Source organism: Syngnathus floridae, chromosome 2, assembly GCF_059516105.1.
Source record: "Syngnathus floridae isolate MCC-2025c chromosome 2, RoL_Sflo_1.0, whole genome shotgun sequence".
Lineage (NCBI taxonomy): Eukaryota > Metazoa > Chordata > Actinopteri > Syngnathiformes > Syngnathidae > Syngnathus > Syngnathus floridae.
The window spans coordinates 5,606,510-5,633,767 of record NC_142414.1 but is presented as its reverse complement, the minus strand read 5'-3'; the positions used below and the strand labels follow the sequence as shown (position 1 = coordinate 5,633,767).

Here is a 27,258-nt window from a genome sequence, read left to right as displayed (position 1 = left end):
AGACATCACTTACTTACAACTATAGTTCCCATGTTATTTTTAGTATAGTTGATCACTTCACATGCTTTTATATCTTTATCTTGAACATATTCAAAACATAAAAATAGAGAAAACATCAAATAAAGCAATTAACACTTTAAAGCACCATATCCAAGTCCACTGTCTGCTGTGTGTACACTTGCTCAATTTTTGCTCCTCTTATATTTATTATTATTATTTATTATTATTTGTTTATTTATCATTTATTCAACACTCTTATTTATTCATTGTTTGTGCCTTCTTGGGTTTTTTTGTGTTGCTTGTATGCATACGTGTACTATCTCACCGAGGGATAGTGGGAACGTAATTTCAATCTCTTTATGTGTCTTAGTATATGAAAAAAAATCGACGATAAAGCAGACTTTGATAAAACAACCAAATAAACAAAACAAAAAACTACATCTGAAAAAAATTATATTTTCAGACGAAATCGGATGAGGGCGCTCTAAATTTCACCGTTGGCCGTGACTCATCAACTGGGTGGGCTTAAGAAAAATGGCACCAAAAAGAAACTCATATTTTGCAGGTTACAAACTTCAAGTTGTAAAATATGCAGCTGAAAACAGTAATCGAGCAGCAGAAAGAAAGTTTGGAGAACCGTGATGTACCAATGCATTACTATTTCAAATGACGTCAGTGGCACGGCACGGCGCGGCGCAGCGGTTGTTTACATAAAGGACAAACGTACCCACGTAAGGACTCCCGGCATCATTAGCGGTGATCATTTCTAAGTGACACGGAGAGTTTGAAGGAATTAAGGATTTGGAGTGACATAGAAGGTTTGAAAAACTATTATGGCTTTTACGCACGTCCTAAAAGGTCCTACTCTACTGAGTCGGGGGCCGGCGCTCGGCCGAGTGGCTGTCCGCGAACGGTGCATGGGGCTCGGACATGGCCACTACGCACGCCCGGTCCTATGCCATGGAGCTCTCGTGTGTGGAAGTCCACGCCGCCACACGCTTGGAAGTTTGTTTTGTTTAATAAAGAGCCGTTTACCAAACCCACGTCTATCCTTGTACTTTGTTAACGCTACAATATAGTTATATACTAGCTCTGTGGAATAAAGACGAGGCTGACGTCAGGGCGCACGCGCGGCGTTGTTGACAAAGGACGAGGAATTTGGTCGATGGATTTAATGGATTTAAAGTGCACGGATGGTTTGATAATATTATTGGCTTATATTATAGTTATTTGAAATATAGTTTATCTATCGTTATATGAGCCTGTGGAATATTTTGAAGTGCAAGCGCCCTCAGCCGCGCGCACCCATTGTTGACAAAGAACGATCGATGGATTTAATGAATTGGAGTGACACCGATGGTTTTATAAACATGTTATTCATGTAATAGTTGTCCTTTATCACTCTATATCAGGGGTGTCAAACGTACGGCCCGCGGGCCGGAACCGGCCCGCCGGTGGGTTCAGTCTGGCCCGCAGGTTAAATCTGCATTATTAGGGAAGAATAAACTTAGTTTTCATTAAAATTTGCAGTTCCTATATTGTCCGCTGGGGGCGCTGTTTTAGTCAGTTCTATCGCTTTACCCGCTATTTCTGTTGACACTGGCACCCTCTTCAGTGAAATGTCTTTGTCAAAAAAGAGAAAAGTGGACACAGAGTGTCGGATTTTTCAAGAAAAATGGACCTCTTCCTATATGTTCACGGAGGTGAATGGGAAACCCGTGTGCCTGGTGTGCATGCAGCAAGTTTTGGTGCTTAAGGAATACAATATTCGGCGCCACTATGAAACTCAGCATGGATGAAAATACAACAGCTTGCACGGAGAACTGAGAAAACAAAATGTAAATGAAATGCTGGTGGGTCTGAGGAAACAGCAATCTGTTTTCACCCGGAGCCGAGAGGTCAGTGATGCTGCGGTGAAGGCCAGCTACGTAATTGCTAGCCAAATAGCACTAGCGTCAAAGCTGTACTGTGACGGGGAGTTCGTCAAAAACTGTATGCTGAAGGCTGCCGAAATCGTGTGTCCTGAAAAGCGACAAGCGTTTGCCAATATTAGCTTGACGAGAAATACCGTGGCAGACAGGATTTCGGAACTATCGGCAGACTTGGACAGCCAACTGAAACGTAAAGGGGAGTCATTTCTGGCATTTTCCATTGCAATTGATGAGAGTACTGATATTACGGACGTTGCTCAACTGGCCATATTCATTTGTGGAGTTGACGAGACTTTGACTGTCACAGAAGAGTTTCTCGAGTTGGTGCCTATGACCGACACCACAACAGCTGATGACATTTTCCGCTCCGTTGTTGGAGCGCTGGACAGAGTCGGGGCAGACTGGTCCTGCGCCGTAAGCCTGGCTACTGATGGTGCGCCGTCAATGATCGGGAAAAAGGCAGGTGTTGTGACAAAGTTCAGAGAGAAAGTACAAGCCGCAAATGGAAGAGGTGATTTTTGGACATTTCATTGCATTTTGCATCAGGAGGCATTATGTTGCAAGTCGCTAAAAATGGATCACGTCATGGAGGTGATTGTCCGAACTGTTAATTTCATCCGAGCCAGAGGTCTCAATCATCGTCAGTTTGACAACTTTCTCAGTGGCTGTAACATTACCCATGGTCTGCCATACCACACTGAAGTAAGATGATTAAGCAGAGGTGCTGTGCTGAAGCGCTTCTTTGATCTACGTGGGGAAATCGGACAATTCATGGAGAAAAAAGGAAAACCTGTTAAGGAATTGACTTGCCCACTTTGGCTGCAGGACCTTGCATTTATGGTTGATATTACAGAGCACTTGAATAATCTGAACAAAATGTTGCAAGGACGCAAAAAAATTGTAACACAGTATTATGACAGCATATGTGCATTCAAGTTGAAGCTCGCGTTATGGGAGACGCAGATGGCAAGTGGTGACCCTGCTCATTTTCCCTGTCTCAGAGATGTGTGCGCTGCAAGCGTTAATCCTGAAGTGACGCAGTACAAAGACAAGATTTCAGGGTTGCTGAGGGAGTTTGAGAAGCGATTTCAGGTCTTTAGCGAACTTGAGACAGAATTTGCAATTTTTCGCTCACCATTCACAGTCAGAGCTTCTGATGTGCCTGTTGAAATGCAACTTGAAATCATTGATTTGCAGTGTGATGTAGAATTGAAGGACAAATTTGCTTCTGTGGGCTTGGACACATTTTACAAGTATCTCCTACCAGGCTATCCTAAATTGACAGCACTGGCTGCAAACATTTTGTCCATGTTTGGGACTACCTACATTTGTGAGCAGGTCTTCTCAGTAATGAACATTAATAAAACAAAGCTTCGCTCAAAGCTCACACATAAGCACTTAAATGAGATTCTGAAACTGGCTGCTTCTCAGGATATGATGCCTGACATTGATGGACTTGTGCAGGCTAAAAGATGCCAAGTTTCAGGGGCAAATATTGAGCAAGACTAAATCCTATGGAATGCTGCTTTCAACATTGCACTATAAAAATAAACAGCTCTGAATATTTGCTGTTGTAATTGCTGGAAAAGTCAGTGTTAGTCAGTTTTCTTTGCATTATTTCTTATGCATGCCATATATGTTGTGAGTTTTTTGTACATGTATACATTTTATGCATTAACAAGGAATAGGAAAATTTACTTCATCAAATGTCTGTTTAAAAGAACTGCCACTTAAGATTTCAAGTGTGTGGAGTCAGTTCATGTGTTCAGAATTGCTTCCCAGATGTGGAAATAAATAATACATAATTTAGATAAGTTTAAATAATTTCTAAATTTATATGTGTTTGATGTAGTTTAACATGCAGGACAGTGTTTTTAAGTTCCACAAAACTGCGAATAGATGTTTTGCAACATTGTACAATGATCAATTTTTATGCATAATGCACTTGAATAAATGTTAAAGTGAGTAAAAGTGTTGTTGATATTGCACATACTTTTCTTAAAAACTCTTAGGTTGTTCATAATATATTTAGTAAAAGGGACAATTCATTTCATATAAAGATTTTTATAATTTATGTCTTCTTCTTTGCACTAATACAAAGAAAAAAAGTGGACTTATTGTTAGTTCTATGTAATTTTGGAATGAGTTTACTGGTCTGGCCCCCTTGAGATCCAATTAAGTTGTATGCAGCCCCCAGACCAAAATGAGTTTGACACCCCTGCTCTATATGTTACGTCAGGCCCGTTCTCAGCTCTTTGTTTGTGTTTGTCACATTAGCATACCTATCGTTTAGCCTGTTGTTGCTATTTAATGAATTGGAGTGACACCGATGGTTTTATAAACATGTTATTCATGTAATAGTTGTCCTTAATCACTGTATATGTTACGTCAGGCCCGTTCTCAGCTCTTTGTTTGTGTTTGTCACGTTAGCATACCTATTGTTTAGCCTGTTGTTGCTATTTAATGAATTAGAGTGACACCGATGGTTCTATAAACATGTTATTCATGTAATAGTTGTCCTTAATCACTCTATATGTTACGTCAGGCCCGTTCTCAGCTCTTTGTTTCAGTTTGTCACGTTAGCATACCTGTCGTTTAGCCTGTTGTTGCTATTTAATGAATTGGAGTGACACCGATGGTTTTATAAACATGTTATTCATGTAATAGTTGTCCTTAATCACTCTATATGTTACGTCAGGCCCGTTCTCAGCTCTTTGTTTGTGTTTGTCATGTTAGCATACCTATCGTTTAGCCTGTTGTTGCTATCGTTTAGCCTGTTGTTGCTCGTTCATGACTGTTTTTGGTGTGGGATTTTGTCGAATAAATTGCCCCCAAAATGCGACTTATACTCCGGAGCGAATTATATATGTTTTTTTTCACTTTTTGGGGCATTTTACTGGTGGTGCGACTTATACTCCGAAGCGACTTATAGTCTGGAAAATACTGTATGTATATATATATATATATATATATATATATATATATATATATATATATATATATATATATATACATATACAGGACTGTCTCGGAATATTAGAATATTGTGATAAAGTTCTTTATTTTCTGTAATGCAATTGAAACATGCTTTTTATTATTTTAATAATGCTGATTAAGGCATACAGCTTAAGAAAACTCAAATATCCTATCTCAAAATATTAGAATATCGTGAAAAAGTATACTAGTAGGCTATACAACTAATGTATGTATGTATGTATGTATGTATATATATGTATATATATGTATATATGTATGTATATATATGTATATATATGTATGTATATATATATATGTATATATGTGTATATATGTATATATGTATATATAGTATATATACGTATATGTGTAATTATAGTATATATACGTATATATGTATATATGTGTATATTGTTAGGTTACGGATTCTAGTTATTGATCTGACTCCAAATTGCGATCAACACTTAACACATAAATTGCTATGTCCTAATCCACACACTGGCGCACCTAACAATTTTGCGAGTTCGTTCTGTCAAAGAGAAGACCAGTAGATCAATCAGACCAAATTTACCAATTATTTATTCCTGACAAAGCGCACTAATACAGGCCTGGGTCCCGGGTCCCTCACACTAAAACTCGTGCGTTTTTGTGACCACCAAAAGACGACACATTCTTCCGGGTTGCCCAGTTTTAAAGAAACACAATATGAATATTAAAGCATGCAAAATATTGTGAGATGATTGGTGGATGGCCATCTCCTCCCCGTCCAGGTGTCGGTGAGGTCAGGCGGTTGGGTTTTCCCCTCGATGCCCAGTCCCATAGATGTGCTGTTGTTCTCGTTTCTCACCGACCTTGAGATTATCTCGTCCGGTACTCCCTGTCTGGGCCTATACACAACACTTCGAAGAAAACAAGTTCATGCAGTTTGCCTGCACATTCCTCGGCCCCCACCAATCCACACGAGCACTTCAATACTAGATATTAATATGATTGTAAGTTTAACACAACCTTAAAAAATATGTTTGCAAACTCCCAAAAACACATTTTCCTTTAATATATATATGTATATATAGTATATATACGTATATATGTATATATAAATATTATATATATATATGTATATATGTATATGTATATATGTATATACTATGTATATGTATATACCGTATTTGCCGGTGTATTAGTCGACCTTTTTCGATCCAAAATCGACCGAAAAAAATCGACCTCGACTTATACACCGAGTCATAAAATTTAACTTCGTATTCATCGCTTCAAATGTGATGGTAACCAAGGCCGTTTCTCATGCATCTCATTGTGCGTGGGTGTGCGTCCGTCAGGCTCATCAAACAGCGAGAAACTGAATCATTATAAAGCGTTCGTCGCATTAACACGCATCCTCAGTAACAATTTCAAATATTCTCACCTCAATAACGGACATCGAAAGCCAGGCAGCGATGATGACTGCTAGGGAGAAATACTGGGTATTGAGCGAATGTGCGAGTCATCGCGCGTCAAGCAACGACAATAACTACCGGTACGTAAACATTCAATCGCCATGTCTAAATGAATGTCGTTGGCACTTAGAAAATATTCGCCAAACTTGGCCAGACTTCCAGGGGAAGAGGCCGAATTTTCACTTGTTCTGGCCGACCGGAGGAACCAGCCGAGGCGGACACTTTACGGCGGTTGAGTCGTTGGCACTTAGAATATATTCGCCAAACTTGGCCGGACTTTCAGGGGAAGAGGCCGAATTTTCACTTGTTCTGGCCGACCGGAGGAACCAGCCGAGGCGGACACTTTACGGCGGTTGAGTCGTTGGCACTTAGAATATATTCGCCAAACTTGGCCGGACTTCCAGCGTAAGAGGCCGAATTTTCACTTGTGGTGGCCGACCTGGGGAACCAGCCGAGGCGGACACTTTACAGCGGTTGAGTCGTTGGCACTTAGAAAATATTCGCCAAACTTGGCCGGACTTCCAGGGGAAGAGGCCAAATTTTTACTTGTTCTGGCCGACATGGGGAACCAGCCGAGGCGGACTCTTTATGGCGCAAGAGCCGTTGGCACTTAGAAAATTTGAACTGGCCGGCGTGCGCGAGCTCGCCGGCTGCTGGAAGTCGAATGAGGCTCTGCGATCCCCTCCGCGGTGCTTATAAAGAGCCGATCCCCTCGGCGGGAGCTATTTCCGGCCACTTGGCGCGTGTGCACGGCCTCCCGGTGGAGCTGGGCGGCGTGCGCGAGTGCGCTGGCCGCTGGAAGTCGAATGAGGCTCCGCGATCTCCTCCGCGGTGCTTATAAAGTGCCGATCCGCTCGGCTTGGAGCCATTTCCGGCCTCCCGGTGGTGCCGGGCGGCGTGCGCGAGCTCGCTGGCCCCTGGAAGTCGAATGAGGCTCCGCGATCTCCTCCGCGGTGCTTATAAACAGCCGATCCGCTCGGCTGGAGCTATTTCCGGCCACTGCGCATGTGCACGGCCTCCCGGAATTTGAACACATTTCGTCAATAAATTTCGCATATTTCTGATCGAATTTTGAAGTTTAATATAATGCAACAATTGAGCTCGACTTATACAAAGGATATATCATAAAATCGTAAATTTCCCTCGAATTTTAGGGGGTCGACTTATACACCGAGTCGACATATACACCGGCAAATACGGTATGCATATGTATGTATATATATATATATATATATATATATATATATATATATATATATATATATATATATATATATATGTATATATGTATATATGTATATATGTATATATATATGTATATATGCATATGTATATATGTATATATATGTGTAAATAATAATTAACTCCTCACCCCCCGTGGGTGGTCTCTTTTTCCCTTCAAGCTCGGGTCCTCTACCAGAGGCCTGGGAGCTTGAGGGTTCTACGCAGTATCTTTGCTGTTCCTAGTACTGCACTTTTCTGGACTGAGATGTCAGATGTTTTTCCTGGGATCTGTTTCAGCCACTCCTCCAGTTTGGGGGTTACTGCCCCTAGTGCTCCAATGACCACAGGTACCACTGAAGTCTTCACTCTCCAGGCCTTCTCCAGCTCTTCTCTGAGCCCTTGATATTTCTCAAGTTTCTCATGTTCCTTTTTCCTAATGTTACCATCATTTGGGATGGCTATGTCAACCACAACGGCTTTCCTCTGCTCTTTGTCCACCACCACAATGTCCGGTTGGTTCGCCATTACCATTCTGTCTGTCTGGATCTGGAAGTCCCAGAGGATCTTGGCTTGGTCATTCTCTACCACCTTTGGAGGTGTTTCCCACTTGGATCTTGGGACTTCCAGTCCATACTCTGCACAGATGTTCCTGTACACTATTCCAGCTACTTGGTTATTGCGCTCCATGTATGCTTTACCTGCCAGCATCTTACACCCTGCAGTTATGTGCTGGATTGTCTCAGGACCTTCTTTGCACAATCTGCACCTGGGGTCTTGTCTGGTGTGGTAGAACAGCTACGCCCTACCAGTAATCAGATACCCTGTGTATATATGTATGTATGTATATATATATATATATATATATATATATATGTATATATATATATATGTGTATATATGTATATATAGATGTATATATATGTATACACATATGTATATATAGATGTGTATATATATAGTATATATATATATACACTGCTCAAAAAATTAAAGGAACAGTTTTTTATCAGGGTATGGCATGAATTCAATTAGACTTTTCTGATAAGGTTTTGGTCAGGTACGTGGCAGAGGGGGTTGTTAATCAGTTTCAGCTGCATTGGTGTTGATGGAATTAACAACAGGTGCACTAGAGAGGCAACAAGATGGTCCCCAAAACAAGACTGGTTTTGCAGGTGGAGGCCATTTCAAGTTCCTCCTCTTGATCTTTTTTAACAGTTTTTTCCACAAGTGTTGGCTTTAGCTGGAGTCATTATCACGACTAGGAGCATGAGGCAATTTTTTAACCCTCCTGAAGTTGCACAGATTGTCCAACTCCTCCAGGATGGCACATTCATGCGTACTGTTGCAAGAAGATTTGATATGTCTCCCAGTATGATCTCCAGAGCATGGAGGAGAATCCAGGAGACAGGCAGTTACTCTAGGAGAGCTGGACAGGGCCGTCGACGGTCCTCATTCCTTCAGCAGGACCGATATCTGCTGTTTGTGCAAGGAGGAACAGGTTGAGCACTGCCCGAGCCCTACAGAATGACCTACAGCAGGCTACTGGTGTGAATGTCAGTCAGAAACAGACTTCACGAGGGTGGCCTCAGGGCAGGACGTCCTGTAGTGTGCCCTGTGCTCATTGCTCAGCACCGTGGGGCTCGAGTGGCATTTGCCATAGAACACCACAATTGGCAAGTCCGCCACTGGCACCCTGTGCTTTTCACAGATGAGAGCAGGTTTACCCTGAGCACCTGTGATAGACGTGAAAGGGTCTGGAGAAGCCAAGGAGAGCGCTATGCTGCCTGCAACATCATTCAGCATGACCGGTTCGGTGGTGGGTCGGTGATGGTCTGGGGAGGCATTTGCATGGAGGGACGAACAGACCTCTACAGGCTAGAGAACGGCAGTCTGACTGCCATTAGGTATCGGGATGAAATCCTTGCATCCATGGTCAGACCCTACGTTGGTGCAGTAGGTCCTGGGTTGCTCCTGATCCACAACAATGCCCGACCTATTGTGGCAAGAGTATGCAGACAGTATCTGGAGGATGAAGGAATTGACACAAATGAATGGCCCCCACGATCACCTGATCTAAACCAGATAGAACACCTCTGGGACATAATGTTTCGATCCATCATATGCCGCCAGGTTGCTCCTCAGACTTTACAGGAGCTCACTGATACCCTTAGACCAGACCTGGCAAAATACGGCCCGCGGGCCACATCCGGCCCTTTGTGCGTCCCTGTCCGGCCCGCATGAGGCCAATCGTAAATTATATTTGATTACAACTTAATTAAAAAAACAAACAAAAAAAAAAAAACTGTCGTGCGTGCAATACAACTGTTTTGCTTTTATTTTGAAAGGCATCGCACTTCCGTGTAGCGTACGTGTATGTGAGCTGTGCGTGAAGGTGAACAGTGCGATGTAATGCTGCCCTTGAAATGTGTGCTGACCCTCAGAAAAGAAAAGTCCACAAGGAGTGCCGTGTTTTCAACAAGACATGGACTGCCAAGTATTTCTTTACAGAAATGAAAGGGTCAAGCCGTGTGGTCGCTGTGTTTAAAAAATATATTTGAGTCGTCACTACACGACCAAGCATGAGAAAAAATACATCTGTCTGATAAACAGCGCGCAACAGAGGCTGATGCATTGCTAGCAAAACTGCAAGCCCGACAAGGACTTTTTATCAAACTTCACACCTAGAGATACAGCGGCTTTGTCATTTGAGGAAAAGTTAAAGAAGTTAAGAATAAATTGTACGGATTAATGATTGTTTTTTTATTTGACCTATACACCACAATTTCACATAGCTTAATATAAATATAAACAGAATAATTGTATTCTTCTAATTACCAGTACCAGCTATTTAAAATAAATAATTTAGTGCATTTTACAATGGAAGAAAATTGAGGAGGTTTAAGTTATCGTGGGTGTGGCCCTCTGACACAACTCAGGTTTTTCATGTGACCCCTTGTAAAAATTAATTACCCACCCCTGCCTTAGACAGATCTGGGAGGACATCTCACAAGACACCATCCGTCGTCTCATTAGGAGCATACCGCGACATTGTCAAGCATGCATACAAGCTCGTGGGGGCCACACAAGATATTTAATAGAATTTTGAGTTGCAGAAATTGAATTTAGGCAAAATGGACAAGCCTGCCATATCATTTTTTCACTTTGATTTTTGGGGTGTCTATATACTGAGCCCTCTGTAGGCTGAAAACTTTTATTTCCATCAAAAGATGTGGCATCCTTTTGTTCCTGAGACATTAAACTGTCCATGTCAGTATAGATATCCCCCCCAAAAAATTTCACCATTGAAATCTGATGTATTTTCAAAGTGTTCCTTTAATTTTTTGAGCAGTGTGTATATATATGTATGTATGTGTGTATATATATATATACGTATATTATTTGCTGAACGATCATATAAATTGGTTCAAAGAACGTTTTTTTTTATCATTGTTGCATAATTCAAGCAATGATAATCACTTTAATTAATTGATGTCCTTAGTTCCGCCCCCTCCACCCCCCTTTAGTTTTCAAATGAGGTTTCTTACCACGTAATTTTGGCACAATGGTTCCCCCTGCTGTCTAATTTTTTTACATCATGTGTATGTATGTACGATTTATGCCTGTGCTTGGTGCCCACTGAGTGTGATAGAAGCAGTTACAGACTTGTGTGGAGCTTGTCAAGCATTAGAGATATCCTTTGTGCAGAAACAGTGTGAAATGTGAAACTGGGGGCGGAACTTCTAAAGCTCCTCCTACCATGGGGAGACTATGTATTCAAGTGTGTGCGTGCATGTGTGAGTGTGTTCACCACTGTGTGGTGACAGGTCAGTGAGCCGCCTCAGTCCTCAGCTGTGCAGAAATGGACTGCCAATGCCGGAACTTCCATTGGGATGCTCTCTGACAACATGCGGCTGTGTGTGAGCGTGTTCTAGTATGTGTGCACGAGCGTGCGTTTGTGTGTATATGCATCGGAGAGAGGGTCAAATAGGTAACGGCAATCATGGCTGTCAACCGAGTGTCTCAACTGTGCTTTGACATCACCAGGCTTTGGCTGCAGCTGAAGATGATGACAGGTAGAGTGACTTCTCAAGCGTTCATTTGTTGTTTGTTGTTTTGCAGCTTCTTTTCGTCCTATTAAGTGCACCGCTGTAACATCAGTGTTCTATGATGTGGTTTGTTGGATTATGTTTGTGTAAGCCTTTTTGATAGTTTTAGTTGTGCTTCTGATAAAAGTGCGTGTTTCCCTGGAATAACTAGCAAAGGAATGAATATTAGCAACAATATTGAATGTGTCCACAAATAGTAGTGTCATAGTCACAGTTTCTTTGTTTAATATTTTGGAGGGGAAAAACAATTGTGGCTAGCATTAAACCAAGCTGATTAATTGAAATGAATGTTTCATTGCGTAAATGTAGAACATTTCTAGAGATGACATTACAGGCTATTATGTTGATGCAGTTGTAAGGAAGCAGGCTAGTCTAGTAATCTAGTTGCCCGGACTCAAACCATGACTCTTTGGTTCCAAATCGTAATGTAGAGGTTTGACTGTACTTGCTAAAGTTGTTGAGAGGAACATCTTCCTACTTAAACACCTTATACAGATTATTTGTAGGGAAATGGATTAGATAGAGCCACAAATGAGGTCATGTTGTTCCATGAGACATTGTCATCTTCTTGAATCAGCTGATCACTGCTCACTCTTCCCTTAAGGCTCAAGGATGTTCTGTATGACATGAATGAAATATCATGGTTTGACTTTGTCATCATCATCGATTGTGTCTGATGAAAGCAAGATGCTTCTCCTTCTGAAAGCATCACTCACTGTTCATCTGCCTTACATAATGCAAGACATGCATTTTGTCCCGAGGTTAGATGCGCATATTGAAGAAGTGTGTGTGTTTGTGCGTGCGTGCGTGCGTGCGTGCGCGCGTGTGTGTGTCTTAGACTGTGTGCAGATTTTTTTTTGTCCTATTAACCTAGAGTGCTTCCAATTGTTCTCTTGGGGAAAAGGTTAGAGCACACTCCACTTTGTGTTTGGATGTCAAGTTCTCGTTTGTGTGTGTGGGGGGGGGTTTGCTGTGCAGGCAGGTGGCCTAACCCTCACTCACACATAAAGACAGTTAAATTACCACTTAGTTTAGCCAAGTCAAGATTATGAACTGCTAAACTGGCATGAGCTTGAACACTAAGCGCACTTCCACCGAGTGTAGACTTCATTGAGGATTGTAACGATTAGATGCGGTACATGAATTTGAAAGTAAATAGAAAAGAATATAAATTTAGGTTTACCTTCCGGTGCCACATACCGTAATGATATTATCTCGCATTGTAACAGTAAGAACACACAGCCCAAAAAACACTGTTTGTGTCCGGTTTGGTAGCAGCATTAGGCTAGCAGGACTACATTTCCCATGATTCTTAGACATGGAAGCAGGAACAAGTTCTTGTTTAGGAGTGAGGAAAAATAGAGACGCCTGCTATGTGGATGAGAACAAAATAGGAAGGAATTTGAATTAAAGATGACAAATTGAAAACAATTCAAGCATAAAGTGCATCGGATAGCTCTGATTTTTTTAGAGTCAGAATGAATTTCACATTAAGGTAGTGACCTTTCAGCCAACGGATCTCCTTCCCTCCCTCAGGCAATAGTTGCCCTTTTGATTGGGACCCAGTTAACTTTAGCACTACCCCACATGGTGTCAGCCGCATGTGGAAGGTAATATTTGGATATCCTTTTTTTAATGGCTACAGATCAGCCCTGTGTACCAATAGTCAGCTCTTGTCCAGTTCCTTCTCAGTTGGCATATTTGGCTTTCGACTGCAGTTAACATCAGTTTTCGCATTGTTATAACCATCATTTTCTTCGAAGTGCACGCTTGTACATGAAAATATACATTCAAAGCCCAGTATACTTAAAAAGGCCTAAGCCAAAGTTTAAAGCCTTTGTGTTCTATTTTTGTATTTTTTTCCCTCCTCCTTAATGGTTTGACGAGAAGTACTTCCACCAACAGCAGCCAAATTATTTAACTCAACCAAAATCGAAATTGCAGCTTGATACTCTGCATGTTTTTTTGTTCTTTTGTGACCAGCCTTTTTAGATGCAGTTTTCCTTGATCCCTAATTCTATCTTTGGGATGAGGACTGGACAACACATACACATTCCAGATCACTGGGTGACCTAATTTTTTTGTCAAGCATTTTGTGTGTGCATGTGTTCATGTATCAGTGACAGATGGCATTTTGGTAAAGCCTCACTATAATGCCCGATAATAGAGCTCTGCTTCACTTATGACACGCACACGCACACATACACAAGCTGCACAGTGGCGGGTAAATCCTGGCATCTCTTCATGCATGCACGTGTGTGTTGAACTACAACTGTCCATTTCTCTGTTGGAACTCAATGAGCCAACTCCGGTGGGGTGTACACATCATCCACACGAACTTACATGCATTTGTTTGTTTGCATTGCCCTCAAGCAGGGTTTTTTGCTCGTCTGTGCATGCGTACACAGTGCTCGACACACTCCTGCTTCCTGGGTCTTTGAACTTTGACTGGCCATAAGTGGTTGGAGCCATTAACAGCTGGCTGTTATGTTTGAACTGGCAGTGTGTGTTTAGCAAAAATAAATGCTGCGGGTAACAGAGAGTTGGGTGTGTGTCCATGTGGTTTGATGCTGTAATTAAAAGTATTAACTGGGCCTTTATTGCCGGATACAACAAATTGATCTTGAATAAATGATTCGGTTGGAAAAAGATTTACAACTGTATAAAAATCACAAAAAAAAACTATGGTGTCAAGTAGCCTATGTTTTAGTTCTAATCACTGCCAAAACATGGATTTTAGTGTTTTTTCTGTCAGTTGAGGGTAGATGCTTGTCGAGTGTTGGAAAGTTTGATAGTGTTGTTGAGCCATACGTAGTGGGAACACATCACAAGTGTGTTGGAAAGTTTTAAAAGTCCCCCCCAATGATCATTGTCACACACACATCTGGGTGTGGTGAAATTTGTCCTCTGCATTTAACCCATCCCCATGTGATTTTGATCCATCCCCTGGGGGAGAGGGGAGCAGTGAGCAGCAGCGGTGCCGCGCTCGGGAATCAATTGGTGATCTAACCCCCCAGTTTCGACCCTTAAATGCTGAGTGCCAAGCAGGGAGGCAATGGGTCCCATTTTTATAGTCTTTGATATGACCCGGCCGGGGTTTGAACCCACAACCTTCCAGGTCTCAGGGCGGACACGCTACTACTAGGCCACTGAGCTGGTACAAATTTATGGTGTTGTTGAGCCATATATAGTGGGAACACATCACAAGTGTGGACAAGCAGTGGGCCAACACATTAAATATGTAGGTATGTGTAAAGAAATCCCTTCCTGGGTCACCCAGTTGAGACAAGCACCTTCGTGCTCTCCTCCTCCGCTTCACTTTCTCAGCCGTAATACCACACAGTCTCCGGCAAAACAACAACAAAAAAGAAAAACAATTAATGGCCCGACATTCTCCACATCCTTGTTGAATTAACATGACATGATGGGTTATTTAGGTATGAGGATCAATTTCCTTTTTACGCATGCCTATTTCTTGCTACTAAGTCTATGAAAAAGCATGAAAGGAGGAAGGGGTGTCCGGTTGGGGGGTAAGGGTATGAATAAGGTGAAGGACATTCTTTCCTCACTATTTGTGTGTGCCCCACTTCCACTGTGAATGTGTGTTCTCTAAAGGGTTTAACTCACAGCAGAGCAGAGCAGTCAGTTTGTCATTCATTGGGCTGAAAGCAGACAGTTAAGCAGCAGTTAAAAAAGACGCCAGCATGGCTGACATCTTTCCTCACACGGATCAACCTTTACGTCTGAATTCTTTCTGCAGAATGCTGTATTTGACCTGTATTGGTGTTGGTCTCTTCAAAATATTTTAAGTAACTTCAGAGAGCCAAGTAAGCTGTCCCAAAAAAACAAAGTCACCTTAAACACCAATCAGTGCATGTAAAAGTCAAACTGAAAGTCACAACCAGCAAAAATTCATATGCGTACTTGGTACATGTGTGAGACAAGACATGTGTGGTTGCCCACCACACTGGGAGCATGTCGAACAGACTCGCTAACAGCTGCTTTGAGCTAACATGTAGCCAACAAACAAATGCATGCATGCAAAGCTTGTGTTGGAATTTAAAAAAAAAAAATCTTCATAAGTTGCTCTTCGTTGTGGAAATTTGTTTCACTCATGTAGTAGCAGATAATTATAACAGAATGGTTGTTTTTGGTCAAATTAGAGGCTTCTGGGCTTTGCTGGAATGCTTGAGGTCTAACTCTGCCGAGTGGCCCTGCGGCTATGCCACGTCTCCATTTTACCATTGTCCATACGTTTTGCTGCATGTTTTTCCTTCTGTTTCTCCTTTGCCTTCTAAAGGGTTTCAGCACGCTATAATTTATTTTCTAAAAAAGAGACAGGTAGTACCTCTGTTTGGCCCCGTTGACTTGAAAATTGCAGGTTCTTCAGCCCTCTACAAAATCAGAAATGTACAAGAGTTATTATTTGTGTCCCTCAAGGTGCAATCCGCTGTTGGATTTTGTCCACAGTTTAGGGAGCGCGTTATCTGCGCCTCACGGCAAAAGCCATTGCCAATCACCTGTTATCCAATTTACTCACTGCATGTTCATTTGATTTCTTCAGATTTAGGAAAATGCTAAGACACTAAAGCAGAAATTAGACTTACACAGGTTGGTTGAGTTCAATCACAATTCTTGTTCAAAAAGCTCTGTCTTCAGGAAAGTACAATACAGCGCTAGGCCTTTCAAGAGCGGAAAGTCTCCATTCAGAAAAGGCAACATTCAATGTTTTTTGGTCAGCTTATATTTAGTTGCACATGCCAGTGTGGGCCGAGTTTCATGGGTGATGAGTCTTTGGGGCGGGGCAAGTTCGCAGGAGAGTCCGATTCCATGGGAGTGGGTGCTGGTTCGGTGAGAGCTGGTTCCGTGGGGTTGGGTGCTGATTATGGGCGATTCGATGTGTGGGGGCTGTTGTTTTCCTTTCCGTCTTTCAGCCTTGACGATCATCTTTGGATGGGCTGTCTCCAGTGACCTTCCTGTAAACATTCTCCTCCATTTTTGCACATACACTGTCTCACCTAATTCTTTCATCATTCTTTCAATTTTGTCATTTTGTACGAAATTATGTGAGCTTTTGGCAGTGACATCATTAATCTATTACTGTTCCCTGACTATGCAAAGTTCGTTCTTTTGATCTCCATGTACTTGCTTACATCATCATATTCTTAGTTTATTCATGCTTTCAACCATATCTTTTCTTTGTTAGGCAAAATATTTCCCTCTGTCCAGAACGTTCAGTAGTAATCGAAAACTGGCGTCTAGCATTAGTCAAAACATAAGATACAGTCAAGTACTGAACATTTTTAGACGACTTTGGCAGTGTCCGTGATTTAGAAAATCATCAGGCATGCATTACAAAGTTCCTTAAGGGTCATTAAGCTATTTAGGCAACATATCAAAAGACATTTGTTATTTCAAAGTGCTCAGAAATATATATCAGATCATAAAGTTATAAAAACGTTTCTCATTACCACTTATCAAAAATGTCTAGTTATGTCTTCTTTATTGATTTGGTGTGTAGGTATAATTATATGCTTAAAATGTTTCTTGTATTTATTTAATATGTGAATATACTTGTCTGCTTATGTACTTTATTCAATGAGGTTTGAGCATATCTGTTTTTGTAGCTAGGCAGGACTTTTTGTATTTCGACCTCATTCCTTCACCGCCCTAGTATACCCTTTGGGTTGATTCCCGAACTCGTGGGAGGTATGTTCCATATTGACGTCAGGGGGCCGGGAGATGTGGGATTACAGAGTGGCTTGCTGAGTACACTATAATTCCACACTGTGCAGGGTTAGGTTGCAAATTTGAATCCTTAGCTGGATGACACTGTGGATTGAGTGACACAATTCAGATTTTGTAGTCTTAAGTGGCACAAATGGAACATGTGTCATGGCAGCGTAAAGATCAAAATCTGATATGTTGCTGATATCGATATCCAATGTGAGTGCAGCCTAAATGTGCTAATACAGCAGATAAAATGACTATGTTTACAAACCACATCAATAAAAAATGACACAATAGATGTTTAGGGACTTTTGATCTTATTTGCACTTTATTGAGCATTTGCATGTTGTATTTTGAGGACATGCATAGTAACCCTACTCTGCCCAGTAGTTTGGCATGGTGATGAGTCTGACTCACAGGAGGTCAATGAAAGCATGTCTCCTATATTATACATGTGCTGCCAATTTATTAACCTTGGTCTTAAAGGCTGCAGAATCTCAGAATCAAGCTTCATTTGTTTTGGTTGTATGGCACAGTTTTCATCTCATTCTGTGTTTATGGCCGTGAAAGACAAAACTGTTATAATTAAAAACAAAACAAAAAAAGCCTCCCAGTTCAGAGATCCTGCAGGGCTGATAAAAATAGCTCCATTGTTCTAATAAAAGAAACAGTAATGGTCTTGCCATTATTAAAAACCTTAAACTCTAAGAGTGATTCGTGAGCCACAATTTCTAAAAATGTTAATAACTCTCGCAAAACCACTCGCAGTTTACAAAACTCCAAGCACAAACACTGCTTAATTTGCAATTTTGTAACACACACTTTGAGTACCCAGCACTCATTTTGCAGACTTGCGAACACAACTCACTACATAGACTCAATTTCTAAATAATCAACTTGCAAACTCCTTCCAAAACAAGAAGACTATTCTGCAACTTCCACACTTTCACAGTAGAAAACGGAGATAATTACTGTAGTTCACTTTGCCAACAGCCTGAGTGAAGACACAAGTAAACTGGAAAGAAGGCAGAATGAAATTACGAGAACGAAGACGTAGAGCTGCCCGCAACTCTCCGTCTACGATTTCATTTAGCAGCGCAATGGCAACTAGCATCGCAATTATGTTTCGGCATGTGACGCCCTGCCCCAAATTGTAATTCTAATTCCCATATACCGCCCAGAAATGATTGGGGGGGGGCATGAAACTGTTTTCTGTTTGTTTTAATGTTTAGAGTAAATACAGTAAACACATTGAATATCCGTACTTTCATGTTTGAATCCCTGCAGTGTGTTTGAAAAACTATGATAAAAGTCTGATTTCAACCTGACACAGCCTTCTGCACAGAGAAAGCAAAAGCTAGGTGTGCTATTCATTCTCACAAAGCCATCATAAAAAATAGACAACAAATTAGTGAAATCCCAATTAATCACGCCATTTATTTAAAATGCATAATACAGCAGTTCTAATGCCTGACATGCATGTTGAAGCCTTCAATCCATAAAAACAAGTGTATAAATGTCTCTTCCCAGATAAAATTTTGCAGACAGACGATTTTCCTCTGTGTGCTGCACAAATTGGCACCGAACTCCAGAAGCAGTTTGCCACCCTGCCAGGTTTGTCTGTTTTCTTGGTCTTCTACACTGCACAATCATATTGTCTCATCCAGACAAAGGTCTTCCTCTTGCACAATGTTTCAAACTTTTGCACTCAAGACGTGCACAAGCACCACACAATGACACTGTGCATTGGGTTGCCATGACGATAATGGCTGCTTCGTGACACTATGTGAATAATTAATCACTGTGATTATCTGCTTTGCAACTTGAGCGACCAGGAAATGAAGAATCCATCTGTGTACTTGGCTTTTCTTGATTTTGCAATTTTCCTTTATGCGCACTAGTGATACTGTAGGTATAGGTGATAGAAGTATGAATTGTGTCACAATCAAGTCTAATGATATCCTTTAGTTGCGTACAGGGAAAAGGTGGGATCTTTTATTGTACGTTTGCTCTTGCCTCTCCACCTGCTGAATGCTCAACTTTCTGTCCAGCAAACGTTCATTGTGAATGCAAGTGTTACTGAGTTTACTCTGCCCGCAGGAGGCCGCGGGACTGATGGCAGCCCTATCATCATCTTCCCAGAATTCCCAACTTTCAGCGAACTGGAAGAGGACGAAATCAAAAATGTGCTTAACTACCTCACTACTGTGTCCAGGTCAGGTTCAAATTTTGTCCGCCGTTAATACTCTTTGTCAACAGCAGAGGACAGCACAAAACCACAGTGCTGCCTGACGGATGACATCACTCATGATTTAAAAATAGATCCTAGCGCTAGCATAAGAAAGGAGAACATAGACATGAAAGAATTTTGCGTAAGAAGCGTAAAACAACAACGTAGTACACACATATGCGTTTGTGTGTTTCATGGCACACTTTCTATGTATGTTTTTTTTTTTTTTTTTCTTGCGGCTGTTGTTTTTTTTTATATCCTGCACCCCTCTCCGAGTCCCCTCCCTTTTTCTCACTTGCTCTTTACACCCAACTGCCGATCTGGCTCCTCTCTCGAGCACCGATTGGCTGTGGGAGAACGGTAAGATGCAGAGCGTGTCTCTAATTGGCTGAGATGGGATGCTGGTGGAGGAGGAGTTGGAGGGGGCGGTGGGGGTCTCTTTAAGGATGAAAGCAGTCCCCTCTTCATCTGCTGGCAGCAAACGGATGATCAGTGATGCAGGACAAAATGGAATAACGAAAATTAAAGGAATATATACGGATGATAACGTTGGGATATTGAAGTTATATGATTTTTTTTAAAAGACTGTAATTAGATGGATTATTGTAATTCATCTAGCTGGTTTGAATTTTTATCATTGTTGGGATGGATTGAAGATTTGCCGCTGCTGCTACATTCGCTAGGTAGCATTTCGCTAACATCTCTTTATGTGCTCATTTCAAATTCATCAGGCACCCTACAAGAAACCAATAATATTCACATTTCATGTTCGCATTGTGTGCTGTGTTTTGTTTTTCCTTGTTTTGTGCATGTGGGATGGAAGCAGAAATGCCAAGGTCCAGCCAGACTTTTACATGCACACATGCATGCACTCACGCACACACTGACACATGCATTATCTTAATGAGATTTCTGCATATGGCACTGTCCCTGCAACTGATATGAGATATTGTTGCATACACAAAAAGGCAGAGCCAAGGTTGCCAAGGTTATTTGGGTGCTCTCACTCACTGCAAACATTGCTGATAGCAAGTTATTAAAACCACTGCTCTTAAAGCCTTGACTCCCAACACACACACGCACGCACGCACGCACGCACGAACAAAAAGCCAAAATAAAATGACCACATAAAATATTTAGAATCTTGTGTACTTGTAAAAGGACTCTCTTTTATACAAAATGAAGGAAGAAACAAATAACCAATCATCATGCTCTTCTCTCTTCTAGCATTGCCGGATCAGGAATAGGATTCATTCTAGTCATCGACAGGCGACTGGACCGATGGGCTGCTGTAAGGGCTACCCTGCTTCGAATCGCAGTAAGACACTATATGCAAGTCATGTTCATGTCATAGGGCAGGCCTACACATGCTGTTTCATCTGTCAGTCTCAGCATGTGTGTTAGCTGAGAAATAGTCAGCAGTCTTTGCTCTTCTCACTTGTCTCTTGTATCTGCATGCATTCCTTTAGCCTGCTAGCCTACTTCATCTGCAGATCCCCAACCTTCAGTGGGCACTAGAATAGAGAACCAATAGGGAGATGTATCAAAGTCAAAGTCTGCTTGACTGTGTTAGCTATCGTTAAGCAGCACCCGCCCCTCAAGAGATGCATCTTTAGCATAGCACATCCAATACATCTGTTGCCAATATGTTTATCCTGTGCAACACTCTTGAGCTTGATAGGTGTGTGCATAATGTATGCTAATATATGCTAATTGGACACCAGGCTCATCAGGCCCTCAGTCTGCACATAGGAGGATTTTTACTGGTCTATTATGTTTGTGTATAAAATAGTAATCAGATTATTTTTTTGTAAGATTTCATCAGTGTCCTGATGATATCTTTAAGTGTGTGTGTGTGTGTGTGTGTGTGTGTGTGTGTGTGTGTGTGTGTGTGTGTGTGTGTGTGTGAGTGTGTGTGTGTGTGTGTGTGTATGTGTGTGTGTGTTTGTGTATGCGTGTGTTTGTGTATGCGTGTGTGTAGGTGTATGTGTGTGTATGTGAATGTGTATGTGTGTGTATGTGTATGTGAATGTGTATGTGTGTGAATGTGTATACGTGTGTGTGCGCGTGTGTGTGCATGCGTGCGTGCTGTTTGACCAATTAGCCAAGAGCAAGGCGATTTATTGCTAAGGGAAGGTCTGTCGTTGTCCCATGAGAACCTCCACTCCTCAAGGTCACCTGCTGCTATCCGGCTGGAGGTAAAAAATCAGGAGAGCCCAGTGTTGACATGTAGATATAGGCAACAGCGTGAAAACGCTAATGACTTCTTTCTGCCATGTTGCTTGTGTCACAATATGCCAATTTTTGTTCAAACCAAAGATGATGAAGCTCAAGGAAAATGCTTGCCATTGAAGTCCATGTCTTGAGAGTGGATATGGTCCCTGCAATCCCACTCCAGGACAATCGCAGTAGATCTGAAGCCGCTCCTTTCATATTTGAACAATGTGTTTCGGGTCATTGTCCTGCTGAAATATGAACCGTAACCCCATGAGCATTCTGGGCCTTGTTTTCATGCTGGGTGTCTGTATATTGCTAAATGATCTCCCAGTTCTTACTGCTGAAAAACATCCCCATAGCACGATGCTGCCACCACCATCCTTCACTAGGATAGGTGTGCTATAGCTTGGTTCAAGATGGCGGCGCGTGCACACGCAGCGGCCACTCTCTGTCCCGTTCGGTGTTTTGTGAGTGTTTACTGAGTGTTTGTCCGGCAGTTTTGTGTGTGTTCGTCTCGTGTGATACGTCGTGCTACTAGTGCGGCGGGCATGTTCTGCTCAACATCGGCGGAAGTGGGTTTTATGGCGTTCTGGACTTTGCTGCGGAGAGATTAAGTGCGCTCAGACTACTTCGTCATGGAGCGACGCAGGACTGGCCTGCTCTTCCTCCCCCGGTTGGACTGCGTTGTGAGCTCGGACTGCTTCGTCCTGGAGCATTGTTGGGATGCATCGGCAGCGGGTCTGCGAGGCAGCGGAAGAGGGGCCAGCGCGGAGACGTCGGGCCAGGCTTGCGGCCAACCCAGCTCGCCCAGCCGTGCCTTCCATTGTCCTGGCGTACGTTCGTTCGCGGGACGACAAGATGGGTTGCGTTCGCCTGATAGGATCCACGAACCGGACAGTGCGTGCCTGCTGTGTGCTCGTGTTCACAGTGGCCTGGTTGACTGTCATCTTTCCAGACTCTGCTGTGCATCGGGAGCAGCTAGCGTGCTATCACTCTTATTGTTCATCTTCTTGTTTTATTTTTCCTGTGTTGTTTACTTGTATGTGCGTTGTGAACTCTGTCTTGTCACCCTGGGATAGTGAGAAACGTAATTTCGATCTCTTTGTGTGTCTTGACATGCGGAGGAATTGACAATAAAGGAGACTTTGACTTTGACTTTGACTATAGACCAGACTATGAGCTGTAACATGACATCTGACACCACCATCAAAGAATTCAATCTTTGTCTCATCAAACTATTTCATTTTGTGAGGGTCCTTCATGTGCCTTTGGCCAAACTTCTGGTGGGCTCCCATGTGCCTGTTACGCAAGAGTGTTTCGGTTTGGCCACTGGCCCACACAAGATTCATTGGTGGATTGGTCCAGAGATGGTGTAATGCTAGAACTCCATCAGGTTCTTGGCCACCCTCTGACTAAACACCCTCAGTTTGGACAGCAAGTGTTAAGAATTCTCCATGTCATTTATGTCATTCAGCCGTGCTTTGATTTGAGGTAGGGTGCTTTATTTTGAAGGCCGTTTTCAGGCGATACCAGTTCCTGTTTCACGTTCTTGCACATACATGTCGGTTACAGTGGTACAGCAGTCATTGACGATAAACTGCTTGTTGCTTACCTAAATAATCTTTCGTTCAACTCCACTGCATAACTGCATGGCCTTGTACTGGAGTGCATCATTCTAAATTAAACCAACAAATTTTCCTTGATGTCCAGCGTGCTTTTTGACAGAAGCCCTGTAGTGGTCAATCACGTTAAAGTCCAGCATTAGAGGTCGCTATCCTCAACAGCGAGCTCTAACAAGAGTCCGGGAAGTCCTGAATAGCTTCCATTTATCAAAGACTGTGCGGATTAGAATCTTAAAAGCAACAGGAACTTTTCTGTTCCCTTTACCAGAGATGAGACCAAGTCACACATGTGCAAGTCTCAAGTAAGTTTCAAGTCTTAACCTTCAAGTCTCAAGTAAGTCCCAAGTCCCAGGGCACAAGTTGGACACGCTGACACAGGCATGTGTAGAGCCTAAATGCAGTACTGTACAGGTGTGGTGGACTACAGAAATGGTTGAAATTCACTTTTGAGCAGACAAACACCAGCCATGAGCACATGAAAACATTCCAAGGTGAACCTTGTGGCCAGGGGAGAGGATGAAGGGAGCTGACAGGAAAAGACAGGAAAGTCTGGGTCAGACAGGAATCACAACTGAAGATCAATTCACGGAAAGGAGAAAATGAATTTACAGTATATTGACTGTTGTAGTTCATCTGAAAACTGATAGATGTGGTTGCGTTCGAGGCTGTTAAGAACTTCCACTACTCCATATAACCATATCTTGTTTTGTCACGTTAGAACAAAAAATGGCCTTCCCCGCTATCACTACAAAGCTGAAAGCACAGATTTGTCCAAAAGGTCTTGGTAAGATAAGAATTTCAAAATCATTAGGTGAAAGGAACAATCAAAGGATGCCTGATTGGGAAGTACATCAATATTAAAGATGGAAGTGTGTGTCATGTATTTTGGGGAGCTCAGAAATCGCAGCCCCCTTTGTCACAAAGGCTAGCTTGTGGATTAGCTCGTAGCTATACTGCTCCTTGGAGAGCGACAAGCACATTGTTTGGAAGACGGGACTAGATCTTGTCCCTGGATGAATATAAATCGGCCTGGCCTGTAGAGAATGCTATTCTAAATCTTATCATTTATTTATAAGCACCTTTGATCTGGTAATCTGATTGTTTGTCTTGTGAGTTGTGCACATCATTTGACTGTGAAAGTGTGTATCAAGGGATGTACTCTATGGGTCTTCATTAGCATGTTGTGGCACACACTTTGCATTGTCATGCTAATGCAACAAGGCCACTCAGTATTTATTACTTTGAAGCAATTCCACTTGCCTAAACCGTATTGTGAACTGTGCTTTAGGGTTATTGTAACGCTTAGTTCATCTTCGCAAAATGACAAACCAATATTTTTTGTTTTTTTTGTGTGTGTAACGCTCTCTGTTATCCCCCACTCTGTACCCCTTTTTTCACATGGAGATTGGTTTCCATGGCAACTTCATGCATTTCATGTCTATGAATGTGTTGGTCATCTTTTTGACTCAGTTGCAGCTACGTGTGCTCCTGTGGTAGCACACGAGTGCTATTCTCGGCAATGTGTCGAAGATGTATGTCTTTTCTTTTTCAAGGAAGCAATAGTACTAAAGAAAGCACTCCAGCCCAATGGCCACTCTCAGTGTCTACTTTACTCCAGACAAATGCTAGCATTATTTCCAATGTTGTCTCATTACATGTGTATTTTCAACAAGCGTTTACTGTATTTTATTTACATATGGTTATATATTATATACCGTAATTTTCGGACTATAAATCGCGTTTTTTTCATAGTTTGGGTGGGGGGGCGACTTATACTCAGGAGCGACGTATGTTTTTTTTTTCACACATTTTTACTTGATCATTAACACATCACTTACTTACAAGTATAGTTGACCACTTCACATGTTATTTTTAGTATAGTTGATCACTTCACATGCTTTTATATCTTTATCTTGAACATATTCAAAACAAATCAAATCAAGCAATTAACACTTTAAAGCGCCATATCCAAGTCCACTGTCTGCTGTATGCATATCTTGCTCTATTTTTGCTCCTCTTATATTTATTATGTTATTTGTTTATTTATTATTTATTCATCACTCTTATTTATTCATTGTTTGTGCCTTCTTGTTTTTTTTGTGTTGTTTACTTGTATGCATATTGTGTACTATGTCTTGTCACCGTGGGATAGTGGGAACGTAATTTCGATCTCTTTGTGTGTCTTGGCATATGAAGAAATCGACAATAAAGCAGACTTTGACTTTGATGAAACAACCAAATAAACTAAACAAAAAACTACATCTGAAAAAAATATATTTTCAGACGAAACTGGATGAGGGCGCTCTAAATGGGAAGGGCTTATGTAAGAAAAATTGCACTAAAAAGAAACTCATATTTTGCAGGTAACAAACTTCAAGTTGTAAAATATGCAGCCGAAAACAGTAATCGAGCAGCAGAAAGAAAGTTTGGAGAACCGTGATGTACCAAAGCATTACTGTAATTTGAATTTCAAGTGACGTCAGTGGCGCGGCGCGGCGCGACGCGGCGGTTGTTTACATAAAGGACAAACGTACAGGCATCATTAGCGGCTTTGTTTCTAAGTGACACGGAGGACACAGAGATTGAAGGAATTAAGGATTTGGAGTGACATAGAAGGTTTGAAAAAGTATTATGGCTTTTACGGACGCCCGGTCCTACTCTACTGAGCTCTCGTTCACCTCTGTGGGTCGAAGTCGGGGGCGGTGCTCGGCCGGGTGGCTGTCCGCGGACGGTGCATGGGGCTCGGACATGGCTTTTACGCACGCCTGGGCCTATTGTATGGAGCTCTCTTCCACATCGGTGGCTGGAAGTCCACGCCGCCACACGCTTGGAAGTTTGTTTTGTTAAATAAAGAGCCGTTTACCAAACCCACGTCTTTCCTTGTACTTTGATAACGCTACAATATAGTTATATAGTAGATCTGTGGAATAACGACGAGGCTGACGTCAGGACGCACGCGCGACGTTGTTGACAAAGGACGAGGAATTTGATCGATGGATTTAATGATTTAAAGTGCACAGATGGTTTGATAATATTGCTTATATAATAGTTATTTGAAATATAATTTATATATCATTATAAGGGCCTGTGGAATATTTTGAATTGCAAGCGCCGTCAGCCGCGCGCACCCATTGTTGACAAAGAACGATCGATGGATTTAATGAATTGGAGTGACACCGATGGTTTTATAAACGTGTTATTTATGTAATAGTTCTCTTTAATAACTCTGTTACATCAGGCCCATTCTCAGCTCTTCGTTTGTGTTTGTCACGTTAGCATACCTATCGTTTAGCCTGTTGTTGCTATCGTATCGAACGATCGATGGATTTAATGAATTGGAGTGACACAGATGGTTTTATAAACATGTTATTTATGTAATAGTTGTCTTTAATAACTTTATATGTTACGTCAGGCCCGTTCTCAGGTCTTTGTTTGTGTTTGTCATGTTAGCATACCTATCGTTTAGCATGTTGTTGCTATCGTTTAGCCTGTTGTTGCTCGTTCATAGTGTGGGATTTTGTCGAATAAATTGCCCCCCAAAATGCGACTCATACTCCGGAGCGACATATATGTTTTTTTCACTTTTTGGGGCATTTTATGTCTGGTGCGATTTATACTCCGGAGCGACTTGTAATCCGAAAATTACGGTACGTTTATACATACATCCATTTTCTGTACCACTTGTCCCCCTCTCCTGTCATGTGCCTGTCCCAGCAGTCATCGGGCAGTAGTGAACTGGTTGCCAGCCAATTGCATGGCACACAGAGA

At 41.9% G+C, this 27,258-nt stretch overlaps 1 protein-coding gene across 15 annotated transcripts in view; it reads left to right on the top strand.

The window, feature by feature from the left end:
- Nucleotides 1-27,258, top strand: part of mcf2la (mcf.2 cell line derived transforming sequence-like a) — a 52,215-nt gene that overhangs the window by 13,906 nt on the left and 11,051 nt on the right. For 9 of the 15 annotated variants that reach the window (XM_088369452.1, XM_088369450.1, XM_088369451.1 and 6 more), the window contains 3 exons: nt 18,952-19,035; nt 19,522-19,636; nt 20,879-20,969. In XM_088369452.1, the coding sequence (XP_088225578.1) occupies nt 18,952-19,035; nt 19,522-19,636; nt 20,879-20,969 (290 nt within the window). Of the gene's footprint in view, nt 1-11,385; nt 11,659-18,951; nt 19,036-19,521; nt 19,637-20,087; nt 20,335-20,878; nt 20,970-21,632; nt 21,850-26,004; nt 26,107-26,492; nt 26,514-26,573; nt 27,138-27,258 lie in introns of those variants that run through there. The other 6 variants (XM_088369449.1, XM_088369458.1, XM_088369457.1 and 3 more) reach the window with 6 other exon arrangements.